Source organism: Meleagris gallopavo, chromosome 1 (genome assembly GCF_905368555.1).
Source record: "Meleagris gallopavo chromosome 1, MGAL_WU_HG_1.1, whole genome shotgun sequence".
Taxonomy (NCBI): domain Eukaryota; kingdom Metazoa; phylum Chordata; class Aves; order Galliformes; family Phasianidae; genus Meleagris; species Meleagris gallopavo.
In genome coordinates, this window is record NC_139404.1 from 193,925,720 (window position 1) to 193,950,004 (window position 24,285).

Below are 24,285 nucleotides of genomic sequence, written 5' to 3' on the forward strand. Positions count from 1 at the left end.
ATTGCCTGTGGTTGGGCAATGCTGGAGAGCATCCGGAGTCAGCCTCAGCCGCTGCCCTGGCGTCGCGTTTGTAACGTCAGGGAGATGGAGGTGCTGGGTTGTGTTTAAATGTGATTAAAGCAGCGCAGGGGAACAGTGGCAGGCAGGGCGCCCTGATAGCCCACACAGAGGGGCTGCATCTGCTCGGGGCTGTGGAGCAGGGATCGCAACACAGCTGGGGGTGGCACCCACCAAGATGAGTGCAGGTGTGGTTCTCCTGATAAACGACTACGATACTGCCTGGCATGCAGGGCACGCCCTGAGAGGCAGGACACAGAGCGTTTCAGGGTCATACAAGACTTATTATGGGATATGAGAAAAGAGTGCGCTTTGGAGAGGAGGAATAAAGTGTGAGAACAAGGAAAAGGGGTAAAAGCAGCTGTAAGTGCATTGATGGTCGGCACATTTGTTTGGCTGTACCCTTCACCGGGCAACAGCACAGCCTGCCCCGGCTGCTTCTTGAACCCCACTGCGAAGTATTTTCCTGGGGCTCTGTTGTGTGTCTGTGGAGCTGTGTCAGCAGCTACAGTTGGATCACACGACCCAGGGCCCGCAGTGCCAGCCTCCTAGCAGGTGGATGCTGGGTGTCAGCGCGTGTCCTTCCCGCAGGCTTATTGTGGGCTGGGCGACGGGCAGAGTGCCTGGGAGCTGTGCTGTGTGAGCTGGGGGTGGCTGCAGCACGGAGGGAGCAGGACAGGCCAGAGCACAGAGCCTGGTCAGCCGAGGCCCCCAGGGGTGCCTGTGTGAGCCCGTGTAGGAGAACTGCAGGTGAGAGCACCCAAATGCTGGCTGCAGTGGGGCCTCGAGGGTCCGTGTGTTGGGTCCGTACTGAACTACCTTCATTATAATACTGAAAATCACACCCACAGGTGAAGAAGATTCCTGCCCAAGTGAAGACCCTCCCCTGAGGGGTTTGATAGTGGAAGTACAGAGTCAGCATTGTTGTAACTGTATGTAAATCACTGACCGCTCGTTGCCGGGAGGATAGGCTGGAAAAATTACCAACTCCGTGTCTTTTGTGTGTAAATATAGCACTGATAGTTCTGTTTGGTGTGCTGGGTTTGTGGGAAACCACTGCACAGCCAGGCTTGGGCAATCCTGAAATAAACAAACGATGTCTGCTCTCACTGTATGATCATGGGTTGTGCACACGGAGCAATGAAGCTGCTTTTTGGACAACACGACCTGGATGCATGGAGCATTGCAGCCTCGCCTGCCGGGCTTGGCAGACACTAAGAGAAAAACCTGCAGCTGCTGACAGGAGACGTGCATGGTGCAGCCATGAGGAGAGGAGACATGCCCAGTGTGGCTGTGCATGCAGATGCAGGCATCTTGGCGAGGGCAGCAGCCAAGTCTGCATATGTGCAGCAATGCAGGGGCAGGCACAGCTGCAGCACACCTTGCTGGAGAAGCTGGGCATCCCAACCAGGCCCACAGTGTGTGTAATCTCTCTGCATCCTCTGCTGTGCCCAAGTCTGAAATTGCTGCATGTCCTTTGTTGGCCAAGGCCAGGAGGCAGCTGGGCTGGGCAGCGGGGATCCTGGGGCTGCCTGCTCCCAGGATGGAAAGCAGCACTACGCAGCCTCTGTGCCCCCAGCAGTCCCAGCTCTGCCACATGATTCCATGGACAGGTCCACAGCTTCACGGTGCTGGGTTCCCCAGCTCTGTCCATCCACCAGCCCTGACAGTGCTTCTCCACAGCACCTGTAGGGCCACAGTGCCAGCATGGCATGCACCCACAGCAGCAGTGATGATGCTGATCGAGGCTGCATCAGGCCCTGAGCAACCTGATGTAGCTGTGGACGTCCCCGTTCATTGCAGGAGAGTTGGACTGGATGACCTTTAAAGGTCCCTTCTAACTCTAAGGATTCTACGATTCTCTAAGCCGAGCTCTGTACAAACAAGTGTGGTTTATTAAGGCATTTCTTTGAGAAGTTGGCACTTGGGTCCAGGCTGTGCTGGAGCAGCCCAGTGTGCGGGCCGACAAGCAGCGCCCAATACATGCAGCTCAGCGAGACACGATACAAAAGTACAAACAAAGTAGAAAACAGGAATCATAGTACAATGTGTAAAAATAAATAAATGGAGGCTTGGCTCCTGGCTGGGCTCAGCAGCACATGGCTGGAACCCCCACACCAAAGTGGGGCCACGTGTCTGACCCTATCCTATGTGGCATGCAGGGTGACCCATCCCAACATGCAGAGAGGAGTGGGGCTGCTCAGCCGCCCCGGCCCTGCGCAGGGCTCACGCGGCCCCTCAGGGTGCCTCTGCACCATCCCTGTGCCGAGCAAGGTGGAACACATCCTCCCCTCCCAGAGCCACCTCAGCTCCCCACGGGCCTCAGGCATGGCCCCACGGCCTCCCCGGTGCCGCCTGGTTCTGGCCCTCTGTTGTCAGCCAGGGCAGCTCCCAGGGCTGCCAGCGCTGGGGACCTGTGGGCGCCACGGGGTCGCGGGTCTGGGGGCAGCGTGGTGCTGGGGTGCAGGGCTGTGCTGGCACCTGTGCTGTGCAGAGATGGGGCTGCAGGCACAGGTGGTTCTCAGTGGGATGCACGGGGGCAGTGGGCGAAAGTGGTGGTTTTTGGCTGCGGTGATAAATACTTGGGGCTGGGGTGACCAATGAGGGTGCAGCCAATGGTGCGCACAGGCTTTGCACTTGAGGCTACGAAGTGGCTCTAGGAAAAGTGTGATAGGAAGAAAATTCCAAAATTCTGAAAGCAGCCCCAGATCCCCTTCTCAGACAGCTGGGAGTCCTCCCAGGCTGTGCATTTGGGGCTGCCATGGCTCGCGTGCTCGCCTCCTGATCCTCACTCTGCACCTCTAACTGTACGGGTCACAGCACCCTGAGCACCCAGGGCTGCAGCGCCTGGCACAAGGACAGCACTCCCAGGGCCGTGCCATGCGCTGCGAGCCGAGGTGAGCGCTGCAGGAGGGCTGACACCAATTGTGAGCTCATATCAGCTGTGAGCTGACACCAGCTGCAAACTGCTGGTACGAGGATGGGGACCAGCCCCAAGGATGTGTGGCTCTGCCTATTCCCAGTGTGACATGAAGGAGCAGTGCAGTGCAGCTGCTGCACAGACGGCTGGGCACAGGGGCTGGGGATTCCGGCAGCCACCCACGCTGTGGAGGTGGCCCCAGCGTCCCAGCTCATCCCGGTGAGCACGGCAGGCTCCTGGGGAGCCCTGCTGCCCGCATCCCACACTGTATCAGGACAACAGGTTGGCCGCCACGGCATCAGCCTCAGGCCACATGGCTTTTTGGGGTACCCCCACCCATGCTCCCCTGCAGCTGCAGGCTGGCCACCAGGCCAGGGGCAGACAGAGTGAGAGGAGGTCACAGAGCAGCTGTGCCGGTGTCTTTCTTGGGACCGGGCCATCCTGGGGTCGGCTAATGCAGTTCTGGTACTGCTTCTCCTGCCAGCAGTGCTGCCAGCCTGGTACGTGGACAGTGCCTGTGCCCGATGCCAGCCTGCAGCCCCGGAGGGCAGCCACGCAGCCATGTCCCAAGGCCCTCAGCCCTGGATAGTGAGCCCTTAGGTGGGGCGGATGCAGTGGTGGGAGGTGAAGGGGCCTCTGGGACTCTAACGGATCCACTTTCCCCAAACCATCCATGGACAGGCAAGCAGATAATGGGCACTGCCTTTTGCTCCCTGTCCAGCTAGGCCTGGGATGTGTTTCAGACCATCAGCGAGCAGGGTCACCCACGCTGCTTCCCGCAGACCTGCAGGCTGCTGCAGCTGCTGCAGCTGAGCAGTGAGACCCTGGCCCTGTAAGCTCCCACGGGGACAGGGCCAGCAGGGATGGGCCAGCCCCTCACCGCATCTGGGCTGCTGCACGGCTTGGGCAGGTGGCCGGGACAGAGCAGGGGCCGCAGGTGGCAGCGCTCTGACCCAGCAGGGCAGGGAGCACCGCTCTGCTCCCAGCCCCTCTTAGAGCACGGAGTACCACAAAGCAGCAGCGTGCCAGGCGCTGGCACGCCACGAGCAGTACAAGGAACCATGCCTTAGGGTGCTGGCGCTGGGCTCAGCAGTCCACAGGGCACCAAAACGAGCGCCGAATCTGCCAGACCGCAGAGAGTGACGAGAGTCAGCAGTCCCAAAGCACATGGGAACCCACAGCACGTGGGGCCCCGGAATGGGCGCGGTGCTGGGAAAGCCAAACCAGTACGGTGCCGAGCAGCCCTCGGCCTGGCCCCGCTCTTGGCCCCGTGTCTGCCGGGGAGGGCGGGGAAGTCCGTGGGCCCAGGCCTAAATCCTGAGCTCGGCCTCCTCAGAGGGCTCCAGTGAGTGCTCGGCGCTGATGGTGGAGGCGGAGGGGCCCTGTGAGATGCCAAAGGGAGAGACCACGGGGGAGCGGGCGGCCAGCGGGGACAGCGAGGGGGAGAAACTGGGTGACATGGCGGAGGACGAGATGGAGCCCTCGTGGCTGATGGGCGAGCGACGCAGCGTCGATGGGTGCGGGAAGGTCCTGCCTGCCGGCGGCTTGGGGGGCACGGACTTGGCGCCCGGGTGGGCCACAGAGGTGATGAGGGGTGGGGGGTCGATGCGGGGCTTGGGCTCTGCCTTGGGCTTGGTCGGGAAGGGCTTGCGCAGGGAGCTCTCATCCTTGAGGCGGGCGATCTCCGTGAAGACGCTGGCCAGCGGCTGGAACTGGGGGCACCAGTTGAGCAGGTAATCCCAATTGTAGCTGCCACGGAGCTCCTCGTCACTGGCCACGATGGCGGTGAGAGAGCCTTCCACAGAGGGCTTGCCGTCCTCTGGGAAGGTGTAGTCCTGGGGCTGGGAGGAGACGCTGAGGCCGCAGCGCACGCCAAGAAAGGCGCTGCCTCCCCCATCCTCGCGGTACAGCTGCGACGTGGGCCCTGGCAGCAGCAGCCCAGAGCCCTTCTTGCTCTTGAACCACTGGGAGCTCTCCAGGGCGGCCGGCTCGCAGGAGATGTCGGACAGCTGGTCGGCATCCTGCTGGATGCCGGAATCGGGGCCGCGGGCCGAAATGTGCTCCTGCATGGATGCTGTGATGCTGGCCACGCGCGGGTACTCGTTGATCATCCGGATCTCGTCGTCCTCCGCTGCCTCAGCAGAGCCTCTGCCACTGGAGTGCGAGGGGTCCAGGGAGCCGCCCCGCGTGTAGGGCCCCGCTGGCTCCCCCCCGTACCCTGGCAGTGCTTGGTGGTAGATGTGCTCAGCCCCGGGGAGCGCCGGCTCCTCATGGCCCAGCTTTTGCAGAGAACTGCTTTGCACGTGGGCCAGCGGCCGGTCCCCCTCCGTCTTCTCACGGCTCCGGCGGTGACGGGAGCGGACCAGCGCCAGCACGATGGCCACAGCAGCCAGCACGACCACAACACCCAGCGAGGCGGCCACGGCCACCAGCAGCAGGTTGAGATCTGGAGCCAGGCCGAAGGAGGTGTGCGTGACGTCGATGGTGACCTGTGCAGAGGCTGAGCGGGAGGCTGGCAGCGGGCTGCGCGCCTGCACCTCGAGGCTCATCTCACGGGGCTCCCTCTTGGTGCGCCCGGCCCCCGCCTGGGGCTGGCTGTCCACCCGCAGGTAGATGGTGCCTGTAGTTTGGTTGATGGCAAAGTACGGCGAGGGCTTGGCCAGGTTGTACAGCACGACGCCGTCAGCCCCCTCATCCTCATCTGTTGCCAGGACCCTCCCAATGCTCTGCCCTTTGTGGGCACCCTCAGGAACCTCAAAGCTGAAGGAGGGGCTCAGGAAGATGGGATCGTACTCATCCTCCCCGGTCACCAGCACCCGCACGGTCACAGTAGCAGAGGCGTTGCCGGCATCCGTGGCCCTGACGAGGAGCTGGAAGGCTTTGGCTCGCTCGTAGTCGAAGGTGAGCCGGGAACGCAGCTCCCCGGAGCTGCTGTTGATGGCGAAGGCGTCCCGGCCCTCTGCCGCACCAGGCCCCCCCACCGGCTGCTCCAGCACTGCGTACTGCAGCTCCCCAAACACCCCGGTGTCAGTGTCGATGGCACGCAGGGTGGTCACAAGTGTGCCCGGAGGCAGGTTCTCCCGCATGCTGGCACTCAGAACCTCCACTGGGAAGTACGGCTTGTTGTCATTGACATCCTTCACCTCAATGGCTACAGGCACCAGAGCAAAGTGCCCGCCTGGCACATCCATGGCCTGCACCACAAGAGCATGTAGTGCCTGCGTCTCCCGGTCCAGGGGCCGTGCCAGGCACAGGGCACCCGTGCTCTCGTGGATCTGGAAGAGCCCGTGCTGGTCACCCGAGCTGATGGTGTAGTGAACATGGCCGCGGGGCCCTGAGTCGGCGTCGTGGGCCGTCACACGGAGCAGCTCTGTGCCAGGAGGTGTGCTCTCGCTCACTGCTGTGCGGTATTCGGCTCGGGCGAACACAGGTGGGTTGTCATTGACATCCTGCACGGTGATGAGCACAGGCACCGTGGTGCTGCGCTGCGGCAGGCCCCGGTCCAAGGCAGCCACAGTGAGATTGTAGACCGGGATGGCCTCGAAATCTAAGGGCTCCACAAGCACCAACGCACCCTGCGTGCGTAGCTGCCCACCTGCCCAGGCCACCCGGCTCTCCACCTGGAAGGCATTGCCACCGTTGCCACTGACAATGGTGTAGTCGAAGCCGGCGTTCTCTCGGGAGAGGTCAGCATCGCCTGCGTCCAGCGTCAGCACAGTGGTTCCTGGCCGCAGGTCCTCAGGGACGCTGGCGTTGTAGTGTGGCACCTGGAAGATGGGGCTGTGGTCATTCACATCAAGCACCTGAAGCTGAACCGTGGCCCAGGATGAGAGGCTAGGGGAGCCGTGGTCACGGGCCTCCACCACCAGTTCCAGGGTGGGCTGGTTGGCATCAAATTCCACTGGTCGGATGGTGAACAGGGTCCCTGTGAGGGCACAAAGACAGAGTCGGCGTAGGGGTCAGCAGGGAGCCGGGCAGGGTGTGAGGGTGGTTAGGGTTATTGGCTGGAGGGACAGGCATGCGGGATGCTGTGGTGGTGGGGTGTGGTGGCCACACCTCCACGTCTGCCTCTCTGGCCACTGCAGGCCTGGTGAGGGGGGAGCATGAGGGCCCCTTCCTCTGCAGGAGCTGCTAGAGAAACCCACAGCGTGAGCCCCCCCATAGCAGCCAGCCCCACGCACCATTGCTGGGGTCAATTGCAACGTCAAGACTGGGCACGGCCAGGTGGAAGGTGATCTCCCCATTGCTGCCCGAGTCCATGTCAGTGGCGCTCATGGTGAGAAGGATGCTCCCTGCAGGAGTGTGTTCTGGCAACGTCACCTGGAAGAGGACAAAGCTCTGATAAGCACCAGCTCTTCTTGTGGGCACTGTCCCCGTTCTCCTGGAGCTGGCCAGCAGGGATGGGAGAAAGCCTGGAGCTGGCCAGGGCAGCCACGACCGCAGTAACCCAGTGCAATGCTAGCCAAGGCCTTCCCCACCTCTGCACCAAGGCCATGGGTGGAACCTGTAGGCACCTGTCCCACATGCATAGCATGCAGCCTCGTCTGTGTGATCTTCTAGCTACTAGAGCATCCAGTATTGATCTTCTTCTCTGCTGATCCCGGTGCTGTCTGCTTGGTTTCAGCCTTCTGACTGCAGTGACAGCAGGAGGGGTGCTGGGATGTGGCCCAGAAGGACAGGGAGCAGGATAGGCTCAAATCCACCCTCAGAGTGGCCTCTGTGCCCCATAAGGCCAGGAGAGCCAGGCAGGGCACAAGGGCAGCAGCGGGGCTTGTGCAGGTCAGCCAGCATTGTGTGCTACACACGTGCTCACGAGCGAGTGCAGGCAGTACCTGGTAGAAGGCCTGGCTGAAGGCTGGTGCGTTGTCATTCACGTCCTCCACGATGACGGTGAGGTTGGCCTCGGTCTCGTGGCGGCTGTCGGAGGCTCGCAGTGTGAGGCTGTAGTGGCTGCGCTGCTCGTAGTCCAGCGGCCCTGTCAGGGCAATGCGTCCCCCATAGCGCAGCACACTGAAGGTACCCACAGCATCACCATCCAGCATGAGGGTGTAGGAGAGCGCCGGGCCCGAGTCCACATCGTTCCCTGTCAGCTGGGCTATCTGGGAGCCAAGCAGCATGTCTGCGGGGAGGTGAGGCGTGAGCCAGCATCCCCATCTCCTCAGAGGCACTGGCTCACGTGGTGGGAAAGCTGAGCACTGGGGACAGCAGGGAGAGGCTGACGGTGAAGGGGCAGGTCCTGGGAGTCAGGCAGGGGGATGGGACACGAATGCCGAGGGCAGGAAGCTGGCAGGGCAGGGGTGTGCAACCAGAGCCCTCATGGTTTGGGGCCAGGGAGGCCAGAGCTGAGTGCAGCCGGTTCCCTCAAGACACAAAGCTGCATAACCCACCGGCAGCAGGACATCACAGATGGGGCAGTGCTGGAGGGCTCAGTGAAGCTCAGTCAAAGGCCCAGCACAAGCCAGCCCTTGGCAAGGGAACAGGCCCACTGGGGGCTTCTCTCCCACCCACAGGTGTCCACCACAACTCAGTTCCTGCTATTAGAGACACGTTACCTCATAGGGCTGAGAGGCACTTACTTTCTGGGACCCGCACCTCCCAGGGAAATGGAATGGTGGGGCTGTTGTCGTTGATGTCCATCACCACAACTGTCAGCGTAGCAGAACCTACGAGAGGGGGTGTCCCTCTGTCCATCGCTGTTACCACCAAGCTGCAGGAAAGCACAAAGGCACAGCAGGAGGGTCACAACCACACGTCAGGAGCAGTGTGCACACAGCATCTGGAACAGGAGGACACTGCACATGTGCACAGGTTGGAGCATGTAGTAAAACCGTGCACATCTGGAGTGTGTGGGGAATGGATGTGTACAGAGCATCTGGAGTGGGTCAATGGATGTGCACCTATCAAGAGCATAGGATGCACATCTGGGTGTGTATTTGGAGGGCAGTGGGTTTTTGTCCCACACCTGGAGCATATGAGCAGGCCGTGCACGTGGGCACAAGTGTCTGGAGCATCTGGTAGGCAGTGGATTAATGCGCAGACGTGGCACGTAGGCATCCACAGTTGGGGAGGGCAGTGGATGCTTTTAGTCTGTGAAATAGGCAGGAGGCTGGGATGTGTATGGGAGAAGAGCTGGGCAGAGCAAGTGGGGTGAGCAGAGGACAGATGGCAGCATTTGGGGCATATTTGGGAACTAGGGAACACATGGAGCCTCGGTTTGAGTGGAGCAGTGATGGGTACGTGAATGGAATGAATAGCCTAGGTATTTCCTAGGTATTTCCTTGCCTTGGAAAAGGGGAGATAGATGTGGAGCAGTGAAGCATGGATATGGCAAAGGGAAATAGGTCTGGGTGGGGTGGTAGAAGTTGTTCCTAGTATCTGGGCCATGCTCGTGTACAGAGGTAGGGGAGGACATAAACTCATCTTACATAGTTGTGGTTAGACTGGAGGATTAAAGAACCTCTATGTGTGGTGAGGGACCCAGAGGACTTGGACTGAATGCAGGGGGACTTGCAGGCTAGTTGAAGTTGATGCACAGCTGCTGGGGGACACATGGTAGGGCAGGAGGGTGCAGTTGTGGGAGTGGGCAGAAACTGAACAGATCTAACCTGGATTAAACAGGCAGGAAAGGAAATGGAAGCAACTACTGAAGAGTCCACTGCCCTCTCCACAGCCTGCTCAGATTTGCAATGGCCGGGCTGAAGGGAGCTCAGGCTCATCTCATGGCCATCTGACACGCCCCCATTTGATACCCAGGTTACCTCTAGTCCTGGTTTCTGCCGTTTGGCAACAGCTTGGTGTGGCACCAAGCAGCAAAGTATCCTCTGCAACCCTGGGGATGCTGCTGCTATGTCACTTTCATAACTATGGTACAAGTTGGTCTGCCCTACTCACCGGGTCTGGGACCAGATCTCCCTGTCCAGGATGGCAGCAGTAGTGATGGTGCCGGTCTGAGGATCGATGTGGTATAAGCCTGTCATTGGCAGGGACTGGTTGATGGCGTAAGTCACCTGCCCATTCATTCCCTGATCCAGATCATCTGCTAGGACCTGCAAGGCCATTGGAGAGATTCAGCGGTGCAGTCTAGAGCCCTGTAAACAACGGATCTCCAGAGCAAGACATACGGACCCACAGGTGCCAGCCTTCGGCACAGCCCCCACCTCCTCCTCCTGGCAGAGGCAGCCAGGGGAACCACTGTCCCTGTTTTTGCCCCCAGTGCTACCTGGATAACTGGGGAGTCATAGCTCTGGGACTCCCAGATGAACGCCACGTAGTTCTGCAGCTGGAAGCGTGGCAAGTTGTCATTCACGTCTTGCAGGTTGAGGTTTATGGCCATAAAGCCAAAGGAAGCCGTTGTCTCTGCCTGGACCACGAGGCGCAGCCGGGGGCTGGCCTCAAAATCCAGGCTGCTGGAGTCCTGAACTGAGATGGCACCTGGAGAGACAGCAGGGTGGGGGGAGAAGGGGCAGGTGATGCACCAGCACGCCCAGCCCTCACCTCTGTTGTTCCCTTGCACTTAGTCATCCCTCTGTCAGTCGATCATTCTCAAATAGAAGGAGCATACTGAGCTTCCTTCAAACCAAAAGCCTTCTCACGAGCCACAGTGAGCTGCTGTGCTGATAAACTCTGCACAGTGCTCAGGACAGACACCTTACATTGACATTAAAGTGTGCAATAGTCTTCCAGTGGGGACATCGTCTGGCATAGAATCATAGAATCCTTAGAGTTGGAAGGGGCCTTTAAAGGCCATCCAGTCCACAGCCCTGCACTGCACAGGGACACCACAGCTCCATCAGGCTGCCCAGGGCCTGATCCAGCCTCACCTGCAAAGTCTCCAGAGATGCAGCACCAACCACAACACTGGGTAACCTGTTTAGTGCCTCACCACCCTCACCGTAAAATATTTTTTCCTTACATCTAACCAAAATCTACCCTCCTTGAGCTTGAAATGGCCAGTGATGAGATCTGCCCCATGTCGAGCCCCATACTGCAGAGCTAGCTCATCAGCCTAAAGTCAGATATCTGCACTATTTGTCTAGACTGAATCCATACAAAGAGACTGAAGGGCTGCAAACAGTTCTCTTGCAAGGGGCCTGAGGACACACATAAGCATGGGCTCTGGCAATGACACATTGCTGTCCCATCCAGGAAGATCACGGGGCTCCTAAAAGATCTACTAAAACTAATTGTAATTAGTGCAATAGCATGACGTTCAACAAAGGAAAATGACAGGTTCTGCACCTGGGATGGAGTCACGTTGGATGCAGGCACAGGCAGGACAGCAGCCCTGCAGGAAGGAACCTGGGGCTGTCGGTGACTGCAGGCTCAGCGTGAGCCGGGCAGCCAGAACTGTATTCTGGGGTGCATTAAGCAAAGCACAGCCAGACGGTCAAAGGAAGTGATTCTCTGCCATATTTAGCACTGGTGTGGCCTCGCCTTGTCTACTGTGTGCCGTTCTTGGGGCGCACAATATAGAAGTATGCCAAGTTACATGAAAGCATCCAGATGAGGGCAACAAAACCCATGAGAAGGACTGGAAGACAAGGGGAGAGGCAGGGTGCGTGGGAACAGCACGGAGCTGGGCACGGGGAGGTTCAGGCTGGGCATTAGGAAAAACCTCCTTATCACGAGGCTGGTCAGACACTGGATCAGGCTTCATGGAGAGACGGTCGATGCCACATCCCTGCTGGTGTTCAGGAGGCTTTGGATAACGCCTCAGTAGAACTCTAACTTTTGTTTATCCCTCAGGTGGTCAGGGAGCTGGATTCGGTGGTCTCTGTAGTTTCCTTCTGCTCTGTTCTACGCCATGCTATGCTATTCTCTACTAATGACTGGCAGCATTCCCAGTGATGCATCCAAACATAATGAGGAAGAACTGGCTCATTGCTGCAGCACAGCTTAAAGCCAAAGGCACCGTGTGCCACTGCTGGCAGCCGGAGGGGCTGGGGAGCCACACTGAGCTGCCCTGTGCCTGCCCCATCTTCATGCTGCTCCAGGACCTGCATACAGTCACAGTGTGCAGCCCGCTGCCCAAGGAGAAAGCAGAGATATGTCTCCCAGACAGACAAATGGGACTTGAGGAGGGAAAAATCCTTCTGGGCACTTTGGTGGAGGAAATGTTTCCTCGCTGAGATGAAGTCACACTGCCACAGCAACTGAGGCACAGCCAGGGCATGTCCAGGACGGCTGGGGAACTGCTGGCAGACACAGCCCAAGCAGAGACAAGCAGGGATCTGACAGGACGAGGATCACACAGACGTGGCAGGGGATGTTCTGTGACACCACTGCGCTGGGCTCTTTGGCTTGGAGGAGACTGAGGGGTGACTTCATTACTGCTTATAACTATGTAAAGGGCGCGTGGCAGGAGAACGGAGCCAGGCCCTTCTCAGTGACATCCCATGGTGGGACAAGGGGCAATGGGTGCAAGATGGAACGGTGGAGGTTCCACATAAAGATGGGAAAAAAACTTCACGGTGAGGGTGAGAGAACCTGGAATGGGCTGCCCGGAGGGGTTGTGGGGTCTCCTTCTCTGGAGACATTCATGTATGCGTTCCTGTGTGATCTGCTCTGGGTGTTTCTGTGTGATCTGCTCTGGGTGTTCCTGCTCCAGCAGGGGGATTGGACTCGATGATCCTTCGAGGTCCTTTCCAATCCCTGTCATTCTGTGATTCTGTGACTGCTGGCCTATGAACCAGGACTTTTACAACTTGCCACCTCATCAGCCCCTCTTGCACTTCACAAATAGAGCAGCTTCAGTGCAGCTCCACTTCTCACTTCTGGATGCAGCATCAGGCGGGCAGACTGCTATGGCAGTGTATGAACTCCTCCACTCCCAGCAGTCCCTGGGACTCAGAACACACAGCGGACCACCCCTAGGTGCAGCTGCTTTCCACAAAGACCTCTGTGAATCTGATTGAATTTCCAGCATCTGCCCTTTCTTTGTCTCTGGGTTTCAGGAACTGCACAGTGGCAGCTGCCAAGCTGTGGTTGGAGCTGGGATGACTCTCTAGGAGTGACAGAAGCACTGCAATGAGGCACACTGGCAGGTGGAACCCAGCACTCTGGGCAGGCAGGGTGCAGGCAGGGTGCAGGCAGGCTGGGTCAGCTCAGTGTGGTGCTGGTTGCAGCACGAGGTCTGCAGTTGTAGCTCAGTTTCCTCAGGGCTGGGTCTGCACACTGATTTGAGGCTGGGACAGGAGCTGCGACCTGGTCTGGCCTCTTCCTCATGATCCCAGTGTTCAGAGGCCTGTTCACAGCAGCAGCACAGGGTAATGAGTGCTTGCAGTGACAGCAAGGTGACTATACTGCGGCTGAAGGGACACGTGATGACACAGTCACTGGGACTGGCAGCTAATAATAGGGGTGCTAATGGTCTGCATGCCAGGCCACACTGCAGGTGGCTCACAGGGACCCGCACAGTGGCCATGGGAACTGTGGCCAGAATGGTCTGGAATCCTGTTCCAACTCCAGTCATCCAGCAGGGTACAAGAAAATTGCATTTTCACAAGAAGCTCCAGCTTGACCTTTGTGCTCTGCAGACCTTCTCATATCCCAGCCTCTTTCAAACTGTAGGGCAAAAAAAGTCCCCCCTCACCCTAGACTCAGCCAGGACTTCCTTGATGTCAAGCTTCCAAGGCTGCCCTTTGAAGCTTGTGGTGCAATCAACACCAGCTTGCCTAGGGTCACTGGGCAGTACCCTGCAGCCTGCCTCGCTTCTCTGCTGGGTTATCAGCCACCCACAAGCACCACTGTTATGTTCAGCATCTGCTGACTGCTCAGGGCACAGTGGTGCAGAGATTAGAAATGTCCACAGGTCAGTGAGCTGTTCATTTTTTGTCACCTTTGGGACCACGCAGCCATAACCACGCAGCCACAGCAGCCAACGTGCACACTATAATATATAAGACACGGCAGCCCAGGTGCCTGGCTCTGAGATCCCACCTGGGCTGTGTCACTTGGCCATAGCTTGCTGTCTAAGGCAGGGGCACATCCAGATCACCTCTTAACAGTGTTGTGGCCTCTGCTAACTTCTGATCAGGGCTTGAGAATTTTTTAGGGAAAGTCCAATTAGCAGGGACCAATACTTTGCCAGGAGCTGTACTAGCATCTCTGGACACTGATGGGATACTAACACTACTAGATTTAGTAGTATAGAGGTGCAAACTGCATTCCTCTGCCTTTGGAGGACTCTGAGCGCTGTGATAGCTGAGCAGGCACTGGCAGAGCACAGGCAACTCTCCCTTGCTGCTTCCCTGTGTAGTTCTGGTGCTGTACCTGAGCTGGGCTGGATAAGGAAAGCATTCTTCTCGTTGCCACTGATAATGCTGTATGTGATGCGCCCAGAAGAGCCCCCCATGTGCACAGCTTGGATGCTTGCGACAGCAGTGCCTGGAAAGAGAGGAAACGGTGTTGAATGGGCAGCACAGTCTCAGGGCACACTGAGGATCAGGATGGTTTATAGGTAGCACATGTTATACCAGGAACGCAGCCCTGCCTGATGACACTGCGGTCAAAGTATGTGAGAACCAATGGTAAACTCTGGGCTGGAGATGAGACTCCTGGGGCCGTCTATGGCCCTTCTATGGTCTCAGTGTGAACCTTGCAGCCATTCCAGCAGCAAGTGGGCACCTGTGACAGCCCACAGCGATCAGAACATCTTGAGGCAAAAGCTCACAGGACTATCACCCCCATCACCCTGGGCTCAGACAGGCTCTGCCATTCCCCTGGGTCTACCCAAAGCATACCGTGACTTCCCAAGACCCTGCAGTGCTCCCTGGTCTGAGTTCCAGCCTATGGAACTATTCTAGCTTGTCACCCACCTCCCCCCTGTCCCATCCCATCCCACTCCATCTCAGCTTGTGCCGAGCTTTCTGCCCAGCAGATACCTGGAGCAGCATTTTCTGGCAGGACCACTTCATTGGTGCTCCGGGGAAAGCGCAGTCCCCGGTAGGGCTCTTCCTGCAGATGGATCACCACTACGCCAGTGGAGGAAAGCGCGGGCTGCCCCAGGTCCGTGGCCAGGATGAAGAGCGTCCGCTGGCGCTGGCTGAGTGAGCTCAGGGGCTGCAGCAGCTGGATATCCCCCGTGTAGGAGTTGATTGAGAAGGCTGAGTTCGGGGTGGCAAGGCGATACAGAATGGAGGCATTGGCACCTGCATCCCTGTCCTCTGCCCTCATGGTGGCCACAACTTGCTTGGGCGGCGTGTGGCGAGACAAGCTGACAGTGAGCGGGCTGTGCAGGAAGGCAGGAGCGTGGTCATTGACGTCCCGCACCGTGACCGTGACACGCACAGCTGCGCTTTTGGGCTCCCATGGCGCTGAGTCCACAGCCTTGGCCAGAAAGCTGTAACTTGGCTGGCGTTCCCGGTCCAACTCCTGGGCACTTCTGATGCGTCCGCTCTGCGGCTCCACCTGGAACATGCCCAGGGACTCATTGCCCAGGTAGTAGGTGACCTGCCCGTTGGTGCCCTCATCGGGGTCCTTGGCTTCCAGCTGCAGCACCAGGGAGCCAACAGGCAAGTCCTCGGGCACCTCCACCACATAGCTGGCTTGAGCAAAACCAGGAGCGTTGTCATTTAAGTCCAACACCTGCACATTCACTGACATGGTTGCACTGCGTGGTGGGGTGCCGTGGTCTTGAACCACTACTGTGAGGCTGTAGAAAGCAACTTGCTCTCGGTCAAGGGCACGTGCAGTGGAGAGCACACCAGAGACAGGGTCTAAGATGAAATCCTGCTCAGGATCTCCATCTAAAAAAGAGAAGGAATAGCAAGACAGCATGACTGTACACCTGAAGTTGGCACAGAGAGGGTCTTGGACTATGCTGCCTGGGATGGTAGAGCGAGCTGGTGTCTGGAAGGCCCCAGTGGGACTGAACCTCCTCGGGCCCAGAGTGTGTGTTTGAGTATGTGTGCTGTGCCAGAACAGGCTCCACCAGCTCACAGACCAGTGCAATGCCACAGCAAGACATGGCATAACAGCAAAGACTTGGCAATCCGTAAATTCCACAGGCCATAGCAAGCAAGAGAGGTATGGAGCCAGTCTGAACCTGGGGAAATGGACAGAGTAACTGTCCACAGTAATGGACTGTGAGTAACGCAGCCTGTGCACATCCTGCAGTGCTTTTCACTGGGGCAGGGGAATTAGAAGGTGGAGAGACGGGAACAGCTACTCGCGGTCCGGGGCAGGAGAGAAATTATGTAGAACAGGAATTGCCAGAGGAGATGCTTCCCAGAACTCCCAGCAACCCCTGGTGAACGGCCATTGCTCTCCTCCAAGAATGAAGCTGCAGAGCTCCCCGTGTCCCTGTGCTCTCACCTGCCACGCGGTACTCCAAGCGCCCGTTCTCGTCTCCATCAGGGTCAGTGGCACGCAGGGTGTAGAGTGCCACGCGGCTTTGGTTCTCAGGGACCTCCACAGAGCAGGACTCACTCTCCAGTTGTGGTGTGTGGTCGTTTTCATCCCCTACTGTTATCCGCACAGTTGCCTTGGAGAGGTTGGGGGGCAGGCCACCATCCCGGGCATAGACTGCAGGAACACAGCAAGAGTGCTGCAGAGTATGCTGCAGACTGGGAGCTACTACCAATGCCATCGCATGCAGTTGTCCAGGCAGTCGCAGGGCAGCAAAGAATGGGAGCATTGGCATTTCTGTACGCCCAAATCACCCCACAACTCCGCGTGTCCCACAAACCTCCATTACTTCCCATGTCCTGCCCTCCTTGCAATGCTGCTCTGTCCCAAAAGCAGAGAAAGTGCATCTGCCTGCTCCGTGCCCTCCACCTCTCCCTCCCGGTGCCTGCTGCTTCCTCCCATGCACCAGCACAGCCATACCCATCAGCACATGCTGCTCCTGCTCCTCACGGTCCAAGGGATGCGTGGTGACAATGAGACCCGTCTGCGGGTGGATGGAGAACGGCCCCCCAGAGAGACCTCCATAGGTCACCTGTCCGTTGGCACCTGCAGGAGAAGCATGTTTGAAGGTAACCCAGTAGCAACACCAAGAACCTCTCACTTGGCTCACAGCCCTGTGCTTCCTTCCTCCCAGGGGTGACACTGTGGTAAGGGGTGATATCACACCATAACAAGTAAAGGTGTGGGGAGAGATGTGCGGTGGAGGGAAGCCTCAGCCCTGTTTGTTTGTGGAAGACAGGACAACGAATCTCCAAAGAACAAAGGGCACTTGGGAAGCAGAGGGAATTGCAGCCTCTGTTCTCATCCTCAGCTTCTTCCCAGGTCTGTCCCATCCCTCACTGCCAGGTCAGCTGATAGTCCCTCCCTCCACGGTCAAACATGCGCTCCAAACCAGGCAGGAGGGAGCACATCTTGTCCTGTGTGCTGTGTCTCCAGAAGGTCCCTGATTGAACCCTGCATCCTCACCCAGGTCCCGGTCTGTGGCCAGCACCTGCAGGACAGGGCTGCCAGCTGGAAGGTTCTCCGTGATGTGCGCCTCGTACTCAGGCTTCTCAAAGGTGGGAGCTTCATCATTGACGTCCAGCACCAGTATGGAGAGTAGCTGCGTGGCCGAACGGCGCGGGAAGCCATGGTCAGCAGCCACCACAGTCAGGTTGTGCTGCACCACCTCCTCACGGTTCAGAGCCCGCACAACAGAGAGAGCACCTACAGACACGGGGAGAGGGTGAGCAGGGATCACATGGCTTCGAGACCAACCACTCCCAGGACAGAGCTGCTGCAAGTCTGCAGGGATGGAGGGGAGCCAGGGGCAGCCAGGTCTCGAGAACAGCAGGCCACCCCAGCTAGGTGCGCACCCCACAAATTCTTCACAACTCCAGGTGACCTGAACTCTCCGGCCCACATCCTCCTGTGCACCGTGCAACACCCCCCATCTGCCTGCTCCCCCCAGCCCCACAATCCAGCGTCACCCTGCACCCTGCCGGGCTCTCACCAGTGCTGGGGTTGAGGTGGAAGCGGCCGTCGCTGTTGCCCGCTCGCAGTGAGTAGCTCACTCGCCCATTCTCTCCCAGATCGTTGTCCTGGGCCACCACGTGCAGAGCCACAAACCCGGTCGGCCGGTCCTCGGTGACGCTGATGGCAGCAGGTGACAGGAAGACGGGCGCGTTGTCGTTCACGTCGGTCACGAACACGCGCGCCGTCACAGCGGACGAACGACGCTGGCTGACGTTGCGGGCCTGGTCCGTGGCCTCCACCACCAGGAGGAAGGAGGCCACAGCCTCGCGGTCGAGGCTCTGGCGGAGGCTCAGCAGCCCCGAGCGGCCGTCGAGCTGGAAAGGGCCCCCCGGCGGCTCCTGGCGCAGCAGGGCGTAGCGCACCTGGCTGTTGGGGCCCGCCCCGTCCCCATCCACAGCCTGGAAGGTGAAGACAGACGAGCCGGCCTGCGCGTCCTCGGGCACCACGATGGTGACGGGGTCTTCGGGGAAGGCGGGCGCCTGGTCGTTGCAGTCCTGCACGAGGATCTGCACCAGCACCAGCCGGCTGGACGGGTAGCCGTGCTGCGTGTCCTCGGCGCTCACTTGCAGCGTGTGCCGGGCCCCGGCCTCGTAATCCAGCTCCCGGGCGGCATAGATCTCCCCCGTCATGCTGTCAACAACAAAAGTGCCGTCCCCGCCGCCTCCTACCACCGTGTAGGTCAGCTGTCCCCGTGCAGGGGCATCGGGGGGTGCCACTGAGCCGATCACAGAGCCCGGCCTGACCCCCTCCGGGGGGTGCAGCGTCAGCACGGTAGCATCGGGTCTGGGCAGCAAGCGGGAGGACGGCAGCACCTGTGGGGAAAGGAGAGGAGAGGAGAGGAGGCAATCAGGGATGCGCTCTGGGAGGGATGCTGGGGAGCCAGCGGAGAGGGGACATGCAGACTGCAGGTTTAGGGAGGCCAGGTCACAAGTCTTGTGGCCTGAAAAGCGCATGGAGAGTGAGCACAGGCTTGACAGGGTGAAGGACAAGCTTCATCTGGGGAGCTATGGCAGGTAAGGACAGAGCTGCTGACTGAGCAGAGGAGGTGCTGCGGCATCAGTGTATCTAAGTATCTGAAGAGAGAGTGTGTGGCTCTTCTGTGGCACCCAGCGAGAAGACAGGTTGCACTGGGCACAAATGGGAGCACAGTAGGTTCCATCTTAACACCAGGAAGTCCTTCTGTATGGGTGCTTCTGAGCACTGGCCCAGGCTGCCAAGGGAGGTCTCCATCAATGGAGACCTTCAGAAATCACCAGGACGTGGCTCTGAGCAAGCAGCTCTGGGTGGCCTGCAGCAGGGAGTGGACCAGATGGACACAGATGTGCTGCAGCTCAGCCGTGCTGTGATCCTGTGAGTGGGTTAGGTACTGTAATGGGAGCAGATGCCAGCAGAAACAGCTTTGAAGAGAAGAAATTCTCAATCAGATGAGAGGTACAGAGAAGACAACTTAGTATGATCCAAAGATACATAAATACTATTATTACTCTAATTAAAGATACTGATACTAATTCAGGAGTGACAGTGAAAAGCAATAGTGTCATCTGATGGGAACATATGTCGAAAAAGTCAGTGCACTCATGTGAAAGAGCTGGAAAAAAGAGAATCCAGCAAAACTATCAGCCTGGAGGAGTATCAGAACCAGTGACTGTCAAGCAAAAAGCTCCATTATGGGAATGCAAACAAGCAGTTCAGCCTGGTCTCATTACTTTGAAGGCTGCAGAAGAACTTTAAAGACAAGAACAGCTACAGACATGGCATAAAAAGGAAATGTTTTTAAAATGTGTTGTGGAATGGCTAAAGGCAGATGTGCCAGTCTCACACGGGACTTCTCAAGCACAAAGGAAATACAGCAAGTCTAATTTAATATAATAATAGAAGAAAGCTGCGTACACGATGGGCTCACCGACAGTGTTACAGGACACTGCCTGCACTCTGTGCAGCAGAACATCAAAAGAGAACATCAAGTGGTGATGGGAACTGCAACAACACGATAGGATGTGAAACAGCACACCATGAAAGTGCATCGACTGCAGGGAAACCGGAGTCTGCTGTACAATTAAGCTCATTACTAACAACAGGGAAAGGACTTGGCTATCTGAGCCAACACACCAGACAGTGAGCACCACAGTTTGGCAAACATGAAGAAAACCCCACATGCCTGGAGAAAAAAATGCCAGGAAGAATTAATGTCACCAGGCGGGAGAATTCTAAGATCTTCCCCACAGCAGCATACCTAGGACAGGGCGGACTGTCCAAGTCTGGAGAAGACAAGCGTTCAGACTTTGTGAGTGAGGATACACGCACAATGGCAGCCAGACCCATCCTTTCCCATCCCAGGTCCTCCACACAGATGGTGAGGCTGGTGCAACAGCTGAGCAAAGGCAGTGCCTGCTCTGGGTGGAGAGTAAGGATGGCAGAGAGGAACGCTGCCAAGTAGCTACACGGTGTCCTTTGAGAGGTGAGCAAGGGGTGGACGGTGCAGGGACGAGAGCGGGTGGGCGCTGGATACCTGGACACGAACGATGGCTGAGGTGCTGCAGGGCACCATGCCCCGGTCGCTGGCTGTCACGGTGAAGACGTACTCGGCACGGTCGGAGCGGCGCAGCACCGTGGCAGTCCGCAGCTCCCCAGTGGCTGTGTGCAGTGTGAAACGCTCTGCCCAGGCTCCTGCGGAGAGAAGGTGAAATGCTGCAGAGAGAGGAGGGAGGGTGGGGGCACGTGGCGATGGAGGAGAGAACGTGCTGTGGCAGAGCATCCGTCTGCCTCTGAGGGCCACGGCTGCATGCTGAAAGCCAGGCTGGCAGCTCATACCTGTTAGTGAGTAGGTGATGGTCCCATTCTCACCCTCGTCAGGGTCCTTGGCTTGCAGGGAGGCAACAAGAAGTCCCGACGGCTTTTCTTCCAGCACCTGCAGCACAGCCCAGGGCGCGACTGAGTGACATCCTTCACAACATCCCCAAGACCCCAGCACAGCAGTATCTACGCCTTCCTACACCCCTCCTGCACCTCACCCAGGGCACAGCACCCCAGCCAAGGCCCATAGGCTGTGCCTGAGGCTGGATGACGTGGGGAAGGTTGCAGCCAAGCAGGTGGAGGGAGGTCCTACCCCACCAGCTGTCCTGTGATGCCACAAGGCTTTGTGCAGCTCAACGGCCTTGGTGCATGCTGCAGTGGTGAAGTATAGGGTGATGGAGGGACACTGCCCATGTTACACCCAAGGCCTCTGCAGTGAGGAAAATCCCCTCTGCCCCAGAAAAGCCCTTCAGAGGGAAATGTTTGAGCACTAACTGGGCCAGAGGCCACTCATCCTGGAAATGGAGAGAGTTCCTTCAGCTCCTATCAGCCAGTACAGGGTGGTCATGGTCCCTGGAAATGCAGCAGGCAGTTCTTCCCTACCCACACACTCTGACTCTTAGGGCCTTTCCCTGCTCTCCTTTGCTCCTAGTTAGCACTGCTGTCTGCAGGCATTTAAGACTACCATTTTGTGTCAGTGCACCATGTGCTCAGCTAACCCCACACTCTGGGCTTCCTGACAGAAGCCACATGGAGCAGCACCGCATGGAAGCTCCCTTCCTGGACAGCTATCAAAATGGACACATCTCCATTACAGACCCTCCTCATTCATCAGCTTTGGGGTACCCTCAGTGCCCCTCGCCTGCTGCAGACTGTTCCTTCTCTGGCACAGACTCCTCGCACCTCGCCACACCTCTGCAGCAGAGCAGGAGCCCTACTCAGCACAGACTGCGATCTGTTCCCCATCAGTACAAGACTGTCACAGACCAAATTCTCATCCTACAGCACAAATCATGCTCACAGACCCAGCTCTCTGACCTCTGTGTGGTACCACTTCAACGCATGCATGCATGCAAAAGGCAAACACAATCCATGCAAGAATGTAAGGGAAGAGGCTGCAGGCCCTCGGGAGGAAGCTAGCACTGCTGCACAAGCTGTTGGCACAACGCTGGTGGTGCTCTGGGGGGGGGAAAGGGGGACAGAGGAGCTGGACTTGTTTATCCAGGCCAAGCAGTGATGTGACTGCACTCTGTAAACACTGGGGAAAGGGGAGGGAAATTCCAAGGAGAGAGAAGAGCTCTCTAAGCAAAAACACAATATTGGCACAAGAACAAATGAGTATAAAGTGGTCAGAAATTAGTTTAGGCTGGAAATTAAGAGATGGTTTCTAACTACTAGATCAAGAAATCTGGAACAGCATTTTGCAGCAGTGATGGAGGCAGAGGACCTTCTAAATATAGCTGGCTGTTTATGAGAAGGACTGTCTGCGTGGACACCTCAGCAGAACTGTGCTTGAGAAGACCCCTCCAAGCCCCTCTGTTCCAGGCTGGGGCAGGGCTCGCTCCTCATGCTGTTCCTGATGGCCTTCGACTGAGATGCAAAGGGCTCCCACGTCGTGCACAAAGCCACACTGCTCGTCCACCAGGAATCAAACTCCATTTGAGAAAGCAGTGACTCAGCGGGGAGCAAAACGAGCACCATCCACGCAGGCTCCATTAGAAACGCCATTTCAGATGCTCAGAGGAATCAACAACAACAGAAGTGGTTTTGCCTCTGCAAAAACCTCAGCTTTAGTAAAACTACTGCCAGGCAGGGTCGTGCAGGTCAGATGCCCACTCTCCAAGAAGGCTGCTGCAAACGCCAGCCTGGCCCAAAGCTCGGAGAACCACCTCGACGAGGGGCATCACTCCCATCACTGGGAGTGGCAGCAGATACAGAGAGGATGCAAGAAGTAGGGTACGTATGGAATAATTCTCCTGTGAAAAACTTTCCAGCTTCCAGCAGCCTGTGGCTCAGTCACTTCCTGAGCCACAGATCGTATTTTTGTTCAACAGACTTTGACGGATTTTTTTCTTTCCATGAATTCATCTAATTTTGAACCCATGCAACTTTTGGCAATGATTTCACGTTTTAATTATGCTCTGCATGAGAAAGTTCTGTCTTTGTTTATTTTAAACCTGCTGCCCGGTCATTTGCTACCAAGCTGCCTAGTTTATGTGTTGTGAAAAAGGGACCTTTAATTTCCGTACAACTTTCTTTGCACCACCCAGGGCACACCTCTGGTATATATTCCCCAGTTTCTATCATGCCAAAGAATGTTCAAATATTTTCTATCTGCATGGAAACCATTATCTGCTGGAGATCACATCAACTCTCTTTTCTCAAGCCTTTTTAGCACTACTGCTGCTTCAGAGCAATGGGGGCAGAGCAGAGACGCAGAATTGGAGATGTAAGGTTTTCTTTCAGTCTCTGTTCCTTTCTGATAAAACCCCGCATTTCTGACTGCTGCTGAGACCTGAGCTGACATTTTCAAAATGCATTTACAGCGATGCCTCAATTTTCTCCCTAAGCTTCAGCAGCCAGCTCAGAGCCCATCACTGTGTAGAGTGAAATTTATACTGCCTTTCGCCATGTATGTTATCACTTTCCAGTTAGAAACAGGGAATGTCATCTTCTTTCCTCACTGAGCGGTAAAGGATCCTTCTGCTGTTCTTGACCGGGAGACCTCAGCTTTATCACCACAAATAAAGCAGTGACATCAGCAAACAGCCACCTGTCCTGGAGGGCATAGCAAGATGCTGAATAGCAAGAACACCAGCAGCAGCCCTGGGCACTCCCCAGTGGCATCTCTGCTACTGAAGCAGATATCGACCCCTTTCTGATCTCCCTCCTTTCCCTGGTGGCTGCTCCCCAGCAGCACCTGGTAAAGAAGATGCAGAATTTGTTTCTGCCGTCCCTGTGTGAACACCTGAACACATTGCCCACCTGCTTGAGAAACAAGTCTCACAAACCCACAGGGAGAGGCCAATCCAGCTCATGCTTAAAGCAAAGTATCGACACAGAAACCTCCCTCTGCTTTGTTCCATGAACACGAATACGAAAAGTTCACTGAGCACATCGCCAATAAATTACCAAGTTTATGCCTATCATTTAGTTTTTCCTTTTTCCTCCAAGCCTTTCTTCTACACCTAGATCATCCAAGTGACCTCTTCCTGTGCTTCATTTCTCTTTCAGTGTTTCCTACCAGGAAAGCTTAAAATCAAAGTGTACAGATAAGAATTTGGTTCAAACTCCCGTCACATTTACCTGCCCTCCCAATTCTAAATACATCTCAGCCACGCTCTATCTCCTTAAGGATGCATATGCTTTTGTGGTACCTCTGCAAGAAAAGAGACCTCCCAGGCTCTAAAACACTCCGATGTCTCACGGCCAAATGCTGCACACATATGTTGCAGGTGTCCCCACAAGAACACTCAGCACACTACAGACCGAGTGGTCTTTCAGTAGGCAGCCTGCCATGCTTTAAGGTGCACTTCAAGTGCATCCTTTCTGCTGCAGATGCTCCCCATTCCATAGAGAGATGAGAGCAGGCC

At 57.0% G+C, this 24,285-nt stretch overlaps 1 protein-coding gene across 3 annotated transcripts in view; it reads right to left on the reverse strand.

Moving 5' to 3' along the window:
* Positions 1 to 1,930: 1,930 nt before the first annotated feature.
* The window catches only part of DCHS1 (dachsous cadherin-related 1), a 50,129-nt gene continuing 27,774 nt past the window's right edge, over positions 1,931 to 24,285 (reverse strand). For all 3 annotated transcript variants that reach the window (XM_085216731.1, XM_085216733.1, XM_085216732.1), the window contains 14 exons: positions 20,711 to 20,807; positions 20,409 to 20,566; positions 17,877 to 18,711; positions 17,351 to 17,590; positions 16,805 to 16,930; positions 16,292 to 16,501; positions 14,860 to 15,723; positions 14,249 to 14,362; positions 10,197 to 10,408; positions 9,869 to 10,023; positions 8,554 to 8,684; positions 7,810 to 8,096; positions 7,159 to 7,297; positions 1,931 to 6,902 (listed from right to left, as the gene is read on the reverse strand). In XM_085216731.1, coding sequence (XP_085072857.1) covers positions 4,288 to 6,902; positions 7,159 to 7,297; positions 7,810 to 8,096; positions 8,554 to 8,684; positions 9,869 to 10,023; positions 10,197 to 10,408; positions 14,249 to 14,362; positions 14,860 to 15,723; positions 16,292 to 16,501; positions 16,805 to 16,930; positions 17,351 to 17,590; positions 17,877 to 18,711; positions 20,409 to 20,566; positions 20,711 to 20,807 — 6,183 coding nt within the window. In that variant the 3' untranslated portion in view covers positions 1,931 to 4,287. The remainder of the gene's footprint in view (positions 6,903 to 7,158; positions 7,298 to 7,809; positions 8,097 to 8,553; positions 8,685 to 9,868; positions 10,024 to 10,196; positions 10,409 to 14,248; positions 14,363 to 14,859; positions 15,724 to 16,291; positions 16,502 to 16,804; positions 16,931 to 17,350; positions 17,591 to 17,876; positions 18,712 to 20,408; positions 20,567 to 20,710; positions 20,808 to 24,285) is intronic.